Raw genomic sequence first — 11416 nt, 5'->3', positions numbered from 1 at the left:
GAAATAAAATCAGGTACTATCATATAATAAATAACGAAACAAGTAAGTTTCTTAAAATCAATTTATCATTGAAGTAAAGACAAGATAAGATAAAATTAAACTGTCAAATTGTAACTTTCTTATTGGTGTTTAGAAACTGCTCGTTAGAATGATTACGCTTCAGTGACGTAATAGTTATATATAAAGGTGATTGCTGGTAATTGATAAGATACGTACCTAAAGAGAAGCTTTCATTGGTTCCACGTATTATTGGTCGACCAATCGGTGACGTAGCTTTAAGGGAAAGTATTTCACTGCTCGTTACACACGTAGATGATTCCAGTTAATATCGAACCTTGGAGAACGTCACTTGTCAGTGGTATATTGCATTTGGAAGGATTGTGCGAGGTACGTGTCACTTTTATATTGTTTTTACATTGTATATTATGCAAACGATCGTCCAAATTCGTAATTGTGAATCGATGTCGAAAGACGAACGCGTTGTTGAAGCTTTAATTATTGATTTCACTATATCAGTCAACCTTACCACACCCTGTGGCCATTTTGGACGGTAGAGAATTGTCTACAGAACGTCAAACGAAAAGCATTGTTCGAAATGGATCAGATTACGCCAAAGGAAGTGAAAATCTTGGAAAATCCTGAGGACATTCAAGAACGGAGAGAGCAAGTTCTCAGTCGATATGCGAATTTCAAGGCAGAAGCTAGGAACAAGAGAGATAAACTTGAGGACTCCCGTCGCTTTCAAGTATATTTTTGATTGTTGCTTTATTTCTGTTCAATTTTTATTGTTCACGTTGGTAACGATATTCGTTCGTTTCTAGTATTTTAAGCGAGATGCGGACGAACTCGAAGGATGGATTTTTGAAAAATTGCAAGCTGCTTCGGATGAAAGCTACAAAGATCCTACCAACCTTCAGGCAAAGATACAGAAGCATCAAGCTTTCGAAGCAGAAGTTGCAGCTCATTCTAATGCTATAGTGTCATTAGATAATACCGGATCAGAGATGATAGCTCAACACCATTTTGCAAGCGATGTTATTAGTAAGAGATTAAGTAAGTTTCCATTGATATTGAGTTTATCTTATTATTTTATAGCTTGAAATTAACAATCAAATTTATCTTGCAGTGGATCTTCATCAGTTATGGGTGTTGCTGCTCTCTAGATTGGCAGACAAGGGTCTTAAATTACAACAAGCCCTAGTACTTGTACAATTTATTCGACACTGTGACGAAGTAATGTTCTGGATTCATGACAAGGAAGCATTTGTAACAACGGACGAATTTGGTCACGACTTGGAACATGTTGAAGTACTCCAAAGGAAATTTGACGAATTCCAAAAGGATATGGCTAGCCAAGAATACAGAGTAACAGAAGTAAACGAACTCGCAGATAAACTTCTTTTGGATGGGCATCCTGAACGTGATACTATCCTACGTAGGAAGGAGGAACTCAACGAATCCTGGCAAAGATTGAAGCAGCTCGCTGTTTTGAGACAAGAGAAACTTTTTGGTGCACACGAAATTCAAAGATTTAACCGAGATGCCGATGAAACAATGGCTTGGATCGCAGAAAAGGATGTTGTTCTATCTTCAGATGATTTTGGACGCGACCTTGCAAGCGTACAAACCTTACAAAGAAAGCATGAGGGCATAGAACGTGATTTGGCAGCTTTAGAGGATAAAGTTTATACATTGGGAGCAGAGGCAGATCGTCTTGCAGCCATTCATCAAGCAGATCATTCTAAACAGATTCAAGCTAAACGCGCAGAGATCTTGCAGTCGTGGGAGAGCTTAACGGCAAAAGCAAAAGAACGTCGTCTGAAGCTCGATGAATCGTACTATTTGCATAGATTTTTGGCTGATTATAGAGACTTGGTTTCTTGGATGAACGACATGCGCGCGATTATATCGGCAGACGAACTAGCTAAAGACGTTGCTGGTGCAGAAGCTCTTGTTGAAAGACATCAGGAGCACAAGGGAGAAATTGATGCTAGAGCCGACAGCTTCGATGCGACTACTTTGGCTGGCAACAAACTATTGGAAAAGAAACATTATGCTGCGGAAGAAGTAACCAGAAAATTGAATTCCCTCGCCGAAGATAAGCAGTCACTTTTGAGTCTTTGGGAAAAACGAAAAATCTTGTATGAACAATGCATGGACTTGCAGCTATTCTACCGTGATACGGAACAAGCGGATGCATGGATGGCTAAGCAGGAAGCATTTTTAGCAAACGAAGACCTGGGTGATTCCCTCGACAGCGTAGAAGCTCTTATTAAGAAGCACGAAGATTTCGACAAGTCTTTGGCAGCTCAGGAGGAAAAAGTCAAGATATTAGACGACTTTGCCGGCAAGTTGATAGAAGGAGAACATTATGCAGCTGACGACGTAGCACAAAGACGTCAACTTCTGTTAGAAAGACGTGCCATTCTTCTTGAAAAATCGGCTCAAAGAAGACGTCGTTTAGAGGACGCATACAAACTACAGCAATTCGAACGCGACTGCGACGAAACAAAGGGTTGGGTAAATGAGAAACTCAAATTTGCCACTGATGATAGCTACTTGGACCCCACTAACTTAAATGGAAAAGTACAGAAACATCAGAACTTTGAGCAAGAATTAAACGCCAACAGAACTCGTATGGAAGAGATGGTAGCTACTGGTCAAGAATTAATTGAGAGTGGTCACTATGCCAGTGATAGAATTCGCACTCGTACTGATGAAATTATGTCTCTGTGGGAAAGTCTTACCCATGCCAGTGAAAAGAAAGGTGCTAAGCTGCAAGAAGCCTCCCAACAACAACAATTTAATCGTACCGTCGAGGATATTGAGTTATGGCTGTCAGAAGTAGAAGGACAACTGATGTCTGAAGATTATGGCAAAGATCTAACCAGTGTGCAAAATCTTCAAAAGAAGCATGCTCTTTTGGAAGCCGATGTCACATCCCATTCGGATAGAATCGATAGCATTGCCCAAGCTGCAGATCAATTTGTGAAATCAGGACATTTTGATGCAGACAATATCAAGGCTAAGCAGGAACAACTACAAGCTCGATACGCTGCACTTCAACAGCCCATGAGCATTCGTAAACAACGACTTCTCGACTCACTGCAGGTACAACAGCTATTCAGAGATATAGAGGACGAAGAAGCTTGGATCCGCGAAAAAGAACCAGTTGCAGCGTCCACCAACCGTGGACGCGATCTCATTGGTGTACAAAATCTACAGAAGAAGCATCAAGCTGTTTTAGCAGAAATAAATAATCACGAACCACGTGTAGCTGCTGTTTGCCAAGCAGGTGCGTCAATGTTGCAAGAAAGCCACTTTGCCGCAGAGGAAATTAGCCAACGTTTGGCTGCATTGGATGAACATTGGGGACAACTGAAAGAGAAAGCCAGACAACGTAAGAATGACCTGGATGATTCCCTTCAGGCACATCAGTACTTTGCTGATGCTAATGAAGCTGAATCCTGGATGAAGGAAAAACGACCCATAGTTATGAATGCTGACTATGGAAAGGACGAAGATAGTTCTGAGGCTCTTTTAAAGAAACACGAGGCATTGGTCAGTGATCTGGAGGCATTTGCAAGTACCATAGCTGCTCTTAGAGACCAGGCTGCTTCTTGTCGTCAACAGGAAACTCCTACTATTGATATTACTGGTAAAGAGTGTGTGGTGGCTCTCTATGACTATACAGAGAAGTCACCAAGAGAAGTTTCCATGAAGAAGGGCGACACTTTGACTCTGTTGAATTCTAATAACAAAGATTGGTGGAAAGTTGAAGTAAATGATCGTCAAGGTTTTGTTCCAGCTGCCTATGTAAAGAGGGTAGAACCCGAGGCGGGATTAAGCGCTTCTCAACAGAATCTTGCTAGAGAACAAAGTTCCATAGCTGCCAGGCAAGCTCAGATAGAAGCTCAGTATGATGATCTTTTGAGACTTGCGCGCGAAAGGCAAAATAAACTCAATGAAACAGCTAAGGCTTATGTACTTGTCAGAGAAGCTGCAGAATTGGCCACTTGGATTAAGGATAAAGAGAATCACGCTCAAGTTCAGGACGTTGGCGAGGATCTAGAACAGGTAGAGGTAATGCAGAAGAAATTCGATGACTTCCAGGCAGACTTGAAGGCCAATGAGGTTCGGTTAGCTGAAATGAACGAGATTGCCGTACAGTTAATGAGTCTTGGGCAGACAGAGGCTGCTCTGAAGATTCAAACACAGATACAGGATCTAAACGAAAAATGGACCAGCTTGCAAACTCTCACTGCGGAACGTGCTAATCAACTTGGTTCCGCTCACGAGGTTCAACGATTCCATCGTGACGTCGATGAGACTAAGGACTGGATTCGAGAGAAGGATGCTGCACTGAACAACGACGATCTTGGAAAAGATTTACGGAGCGTTCAGGCTTTGCAGCGCAAGCACGAGGGTCTGGAAAGAGATTTAGCTGCCTTGGGAGATAAAATTAAACAGCTGGATGAAACAGCTAATCGCTTGATGCAATCACATCCTGAAACTGCTGAACAGACCTACGCCAAGCAGAAAGAGATCAACGAAGAATGGACTCAACTGACGGCAAAAGCTAATAGTAGGAAGGAAAAGTTGCTGGATTCTTATGATCTGCAACGTTTCCTTAGTGACTACAGAGACCTGATGGCTTGGATCAACTCGATGATGGGTTTAGTCGCATCGGAGGAGCTGGCTTCAGATGTGACCGGTGCAGAAGCTCTCCTAGAACGACACCAGGTGAGTTGATCAATTAAAAAGTTATTGATATTGAAATGGTTCAATGCTCACACGGTCGTTCACGAGTCATTCATGAATTATAGAATCACAGGGCAGAGATAGACGCACGATACGGCATACTTCCAGAGGTACTGAAAAGTTTAAGAGAGCATGGAGCAAAACTGTGCGACTTTGTCTCTGAATACGTTCTTTATAATTAATCACTTTTGGTATATTTTTTCTGTTGTTTCTAAATCTCTGTTTTATGAGAAAAGAACAGATTGGCAAATCGATGTTTTAGTAATGAAGACACCGCCTTATTAACACTTATGGAGTACTATCAACGCTTCTTATAGTGTAATCGCTGCCTTTTCCGCTTATCGTAGTCTCTATTGTCGAGTGGATTGAGATACGTGCAAAATATGCGTGTGAATTTATATCGAGGATGTTAAAGTAGTGTACGTGAATCTATGCGACCCTAATTACGTTTATGTTATAGGAACATCGCATGGAGATCGACGCCAGAGCAGGTACTTTCCAAGCATTCGAACTTTTCGGTCAGCAGCTTTTACAATCCAGTCACTATGCCAGTGTCGAGATTCAAGAAAAACTCGAATCTATGGCTGAAGCACGCCAAGAATTAGAGAAAGCTTGGATCCAACGACGTATGCAGCTAGATCAAAACTTGGAGCTACAATTGTTCTGCAGAGATTGCGAGCAAGCTGAGAACTGGATGAGCGCCCGAGAAGCTTTCTTAAGCAGTGCAGACACTGTTGATAGTAGTGACAACGTAGAGGCTCTCATTAAGAAACACGAAGACTTTGACAAAGCTATCAATGCTCACGAAGAGAAGATTGCCACATTGCAGACTCTGGCTGATCAGTTAATCGCTGCCGAACATTATGCTGCAAAACCAATTGATGATAGACGTTGCCAAGTCCTGGATCGCTGGAAACATTTGAAGGATGCTCTTATTGAGAAACGTTCCAAATTAGGAGAGTCTCAAACTCTACAACAATTCTCCCGAGATGCCGATGAAATGGAAAATTGGATTGCTGAGAAACTGCAGCTCGCTACTGAGGAGAACTACAAGGATCCAGCTAATATTCAATCAAAACATCAGAAACACCAAGCATTTGAGGCTGAATTGGCAGCGAATGCGGACAGAATTCAATCTGTATTAGCTATGGGAGGTAATTTAATCGAGAAACACCAATGTGCTGGTTCTGAGGACGCTGTCCAAAAGAGGCTAGCGTCAATTGCCGATCAATGGGAGTATCTTACCCAGAAGACTACGGAGAAGTCGATGAAGCTGAAAGAAGCCAATAAACAGCGTACATATATTGCTGCTGTTAAAGATCTAGATTTCTGGCTTGGTGAAGTGGAAAGCTTGCTTACGTCCGAAGATGCTGGCAAAGATCTAGCTTCTGTACAAAATTTAATGAAAAAGCACCAGTTGGTTGAGGCTGACATTCAAGCACACGAAGAAAGGATCAAGGACATGAATGCGCAAGCAGATTCGCTGATTGAAAGTGGACAATTTGACGCAGCTGGTATCCAAGAGAAACGACAGAGTATAAACGAGCGTTATGAGAGAATTCGTAACCTCGCTGCTCATAGACAGGCAAGGTTGAACGAAGCAAACACTTTGCATCAATTCTTCAGGGACATCGCCGATGAAGAGTCTTGGATCAAGGAGAAAAAGCTACTAGTTGGATCAGACGACTATGGTCGTGATCTCACTGGCGTACAAAACTTGAAGAAGAAACACAAGAGACTGGAGGCAGAGTTAGGTAGTCATGAGCCTGCTATACAAGCTGTTCAAGAAGCAGGAGAAAAATTGATGGACGTTTCTAATTTGGGAGTGCCCGAAATTGAGCAACGTCTAAAGCTACTCAACCAAGCATGGGCTGAATTAAAACAGCTAGCGGCCAATAGAGGACAGAAACTGGATGAATCTCTAACTTATCAACAATTTTTAGCTAAAGTAGAAGAGGAAGAAGCTTGGATCACAGAAAAACAACAGTTGCTATCGGTCGAAGATTATGGTGACACTATGGCTGCTGTTCAAGGTTTACTGAAAAAACATGACGCATTTGAAACTGACTTTGCAGCTCATGGTGAACGTTGCAAAGACATTTGCGAAGCAGGGGAAGCTTTGATCAAGGCTGGAAATCATCGTGCGGATGCTATAGGACAAAGATGTGCCCAACTTCGTAACAAACTGGAACAACTTGGTGCTCTTGCTGCTAGAAGGAAGACACGACTTAATGATAATTCGGCTTATTTGCAGTTTATGTGGAAGGCAGATGTAGTTGAATCCTGGATCGCTGACAAGGAAACTCACGTACGCTCAGAAGAATTCGGACGAGATTTGTCTACCGTTCAGACACTGCTGACTAAGCAAGAAACCTTTGATGCTGGGTTACATGCCTTTGAACACGAAGGAATTCAGAATATCACTTCTTTGAAGGAAATGTTAGTCGATTCTGGTCATGATCAGACGCCTAGTATTCAAAAACGTCATGCGGATGTTATTGCTCGTTGGCAGAAGCTTCTGGCCGATTCTGACGCGAGAAAGCAACGCTTGCTAAGAATGCAAGATCAGTTCAGACAAATCGAAGAATTGTATTTGACATTCGCTAAGAAAGCCTCTGCTTTCAACTCGTGGTTTGAGAACGCAGAAGAAGATTTAACAGACCCTGTGCGATGTAACAGTATCGAAGAAATTCGAGCCCTCAGAGAAGCACATGCACAATTCCAAGCGAGTTTATCCTCGGCAGAAGCAGACTTCGAAGCTTTAGCTGCCCTTGACAGGCAAATCAAGAGCTTCAATGTTGGCCCCAATCCGTACACATGGTTCACAATGGAAGCATTAGAAGATACCTGGCGTAATTTACAGAAGATAATTAAAGAACGCGACGTGGAGCTTGCAAAAGAAGCTCAACGGCAAGAAGAGAATGACAAGTTGCGTAAAGAGTTTGCTAAACATGCTAATGCATTCCATCAGTGGCTAGCGGAGACAAGAACGTCTATGATGGAAGGATCAGGATCATTAGAACAACAATTGGAAGCAACAAAGAGGAAGACTCAAGAGGTTCGTGCTCGTCGTCAAGATCTAAAGAAGATCGAAGACTTGGGAGCTATCTTGGAAGAACATCTAATCTTGGACAATCGTTACACGGAACATAGTACCGTAGGCTTGGCACAACAATGGGATCAATTAGATCAACTAGGAATGCGCATGCAACACAACTTGGAACAACAAATACAAGCACGTAACCAATCTGGCGTTTCTGAAGACGCACTCAAAGAGTTCTCGATGATGTTCAAACACTTCGACAAGGACAAGAGCGGTCGTCTAAATCACCAGGAATTCAAATCATGTTTGAGGGCCCTTGGTTACGATTTACCAATGGTAGAAGAAGGCCAGCCTGATCCAGAATTCGAAAACATTTTAGGTATATTTTATACTTATATTTATCATGTCATTAAATGCAGATAAATTAGATAATTAATGAAAAGCGTAAAAGTTCTTGTTTATATATTGAAACAGTGTAATATGCTATCTTTTTGTTTATTTTGCAGATATCGTTGATCCGAATAGAGATGGTTACGTATCGTTACAAGAATACATGGCGTTTATGATTAGCAAGGAAACCGAGAATGTACAAAGTTCCGAAGAAATCGAAAATGCTTTCCGTGCTATTACTGCGGCAGATCGGCCATATGTTACGAAAGAAGAATTATATGCTGTAAGTATAGAATTTCAAAATATACAATTATCAATTTATTTGGTGTATATTAACAATATTTCATATATGCTTAGAATCTTACCAAGGAGATGGCTGATTACTGTGTTGCTCGTATGAAACCTTACGTCGATCCAAAAACGGAGCGACCAATCACAGGAGCCTTGGATTATATCGAATTTACTCGCACTCTTTTCCAAAATTAGTTGTAGTTACAACAGTTATTAAATTATAGAATATGTTACAATTAAACTATTGGATGCTTACTTATTTTATTAAATACCTTGATACTTCAATACCATATGTCTAATCAATTATTTATCTTGATTTTATTTACACCGCACTTTGCACTACTTTGTACTGATACATATGCTATCGATGAAGATTCATGAGAAATAAATTATACTCTTTATGTATAACAATCTACATATACATATAAATTCAGTACCAATTAATTAAGAAAGTTTACTTTTTTAAAACAAGACTTTACTTAGATTATACGAAAGGTTGTTCGAAAAGTACCTTTCTTTCGCAAACGTGTTTTTTACAACAGTACACCTTCATACAAACGTGAAACCAAATCTGTGAAATGTCGCGGTGTTTATCTCAACAGAACAAAATGGACCGTGTGTAATTCGACAAAATAATATAAAACAAAAAACGTTGTGCGTTTATTATTTCCTCATAAAATGATAGAAACTTTTTGGACAACCTAATATTTGAAAAATTACAGAAAGATATAAAATAGAAATGCATTTTTTCTAATAGCTTGAACAACGTTGTATTATTTATTTGTTCTTCTATTAGGTTTTGGTAAAAATCTATTTAGTATTCCATAATCCTTCTGAGGTCCTGCTTTGTTGGTATTTGGTCGTATGTCTGCTTGGCGAAGTATATCGATAGTTTCCTGAAAGAAATAATTCCTAGCATTCTAATATACATATACAAAAAAATCACTTACCTTTCGACTCAATTCTTTTAGAATTTTCTTAGTCTTAATCACTTTAGCTGTTCCTCCTTTTCCTTTAGCTTTCGTTCTACGAGGTTTGAAATCTATATTCTTTGGTTTGAGATACTATAAAAATATATAAATAATTATTTATATGATTACTAAGAAATTTAAATGATTTAACTCTTTAAATACTCACCAAGAGTTTCTTTTCAGCTTCTATTTTATCTTTAAGAGTGGATACATCTACTTCTGTTATAGCAAGTGGTTCCAAACATATTAGTTCTGGTTGAATCTTGTCCAATAGTGCTTTTACTTCAGCTTCACGTCTCTGAGTTTTAGTTTGGAATGGATTACTTTCAAGAGCATCAAAGTTAGGTTCTCCACTTCCAGGTATTAGAAGAGAAGATATTTCTGTCAATGTACCAACACCTAAAACGTCTTCATATGGACAAAATTGCATACTTGTCACTGACGACTTGGTTCTGTGACGTAAATAAGGTTTCATTCCATCACCCGACAATCTACAAAAACGACAAGCTATAAAAATGTATATATCATTCTTATTATCACATAGACATAAATTATCACATATTTACTGATGAACTTCAACAACATTTCCCATCGCCATTGCTATTTTGCCAGTCTGACTATAAGATAAATGGTAAATAGGAGAGCGTACGCGATAATCATGCACGGGACCTGCTAACTGTCTGATGTCCCATATTTTTATGGATTTGTTCGGACAACTAGTTGCCATGTAAGTTCCATAAGGATGAACTGCACAGGCAGATATTCCTCGAGTATGGCACAACATTTTTGCCAAAGGATCCTTACTGTTTGGAGACCACATAGAAACCACTCCTTTTGAATCACCCACACAAAGCACAGCATTAGCAGGATTTTGTGTCATTACCTAAAAAATAAGCAATTATAATATCACATGGTATCCCTACAGAAAAGTGTCAAATATACTCAAGCTTACTGCAATCTTTCCCAATCTGCAATGAAAGGATGTTACAAATTTGCCTATAGAAACATCCAACCATGACAGGTAACCTTCATTAGATCCACTGGCAAGCAAAAAATGATAAGGTAGAAATTCTAATTTATTAACTCTGTTCATTTTTTTCAAACAATGGAGTTCAATTCCTTGGTTGTCGTATATATATACCCATTCTTTTTGAGCCACAGCAAACATTGTTTCTATATGAAGCCATGATACATCATGTACCGATTCCATCACATTCATTTCACAGGCTAAATTTTTTGTGACCCAATCTAATGCCGCTACATGGCCTCTCCTCCCACCTAGTACTAAGTGTCTACCATTTCTTGTATATTTTATGTAATATGGACCAAACTGTAAATTTAGTGTAAAATGCTTAGCTGCAGAAGTTATATCCACATTGTCTGCAATTTGCTTTTGTCTATATTGCATTGTTATTTCCCCAGGAGCAGCCTCTAAGCTTCCATAATCTTCTGTCAAAAATAATTCAGTGCGCGCAGTATCCTTTATTGTATTATTAAAAGTATTCTCTCTTTTTTTTAATTTCTGTCTCATTACTTTATTTTTTATATTAGTTGATGTTGCCCTTAAATCGATTCCTTCGCCTTTATCATGTTTCGCTAACATTTCTTTACTAATTGGTACTCGTTCACGATATTTCTTTCCTGTAAATATTATCAAACAGTTAGTCTTTAAACGTGCGCATGCAAAATAAGATTATAGTAGTGAATAGAAAAATGCATATATAAAATATAAACTTAAGTACTTGTAGGTTCCATCTTGTTCTCGAAACTAAGGCAATAACAATTATTACTTTAAATATGAAAACTCAAATGTTCCACTTGATCTTAATTCTAACCAAACCACGTACGATCATCACAAGCCACGGTCATATACAACTGCGTCCCTACTTCTAGGGAAAATTTATTTGAAGTTTAAATCAAAGTTTACGGAAGAAACAGTATATTCTTATTTTTAGGTGTT

At 39.4% G+C, this 11416-nt stretch overlaps 2 protein-coding genes across 3 annotated transcripts; one reads left to right on the top strand and one right to left on the bottom strand.

Annotated features, from left to right (window-relative positions):
• The first annotated feature begins 243 nt into the window (after positions 1-243).
• On the top strand, positions 244-8770 carry LOC100652224 (spectrin alpha chain). 2 transcript variants are annotated; one of them, XM_003394238.4, is made up of 8 exons: positions 244-387; positions 517-745; positions 822-1053; positions 1127-4743; positions 4827-4871; positions 5222-8183; positions 8311-8477; positions 8552-8770. In XM_003394238.4, exons 2-8 carry the CDS (start codon positions 596-598, stop codon positions 8678-8680), a joined length of 7302 nt encoding a protein of 2433 aa, XP_003394286.1. In that variant the 5' UTR covers positions 244-387; positions 517-595; the 3' UTR covers positions 8681-8770. The 2 variants fall into 2 exon arrangements, with proteins under 2 accessions (XP_003394286.1, XP_012176126.1); XM_012320736.3 differs by lacking the exon at positions 4827-4871.
• Positions 8771-9123: 353 nt separating this feature from the next.
• LOC100642197 (WD repeat-containing protein 46) lies at positions 9124-11358 on the bottom strand. The gene is made up of 6 exons (XM_012320737.3): positions 11199-11358; positions 10409-11097; positions 10023-10339; positions 9623-9947; positions 9436-9549; positions 9124-9381 (listed from the first exon to the last, which is right to left on the bottom strand). The coding sequence occupies exons 1-6, from the start codon at positions 11209-11211 to the stop codon at positions 9259-9261; spliced, it is 1581 nt and encodes a 526-aa protein (XP_012176127.2). The 5' UTR covers positions 11212-11358; the 3' UTR covers positions 9124-9258.
• Positions 11359-11416: the final 58 nt, after the last annotated feature.

Source organism: Bombus terrestris, chromosome 3 (assembly GCF_910591885.1).
Source record: "Bombus terrestris chromosome 3, iyBomTerr1.2, whole genome shotgun sequence".
Lineage (NCBI taxonomy): Eukaryota > Metazoa > Arthropoda > Insecta > Hymenoptera > Apidae > Bombus > Bombus terrestris.
Note: the sequence above shows the minus strand (reverse complement) of the source record. Positions and strands in the feature narration are given on the sequence as shown.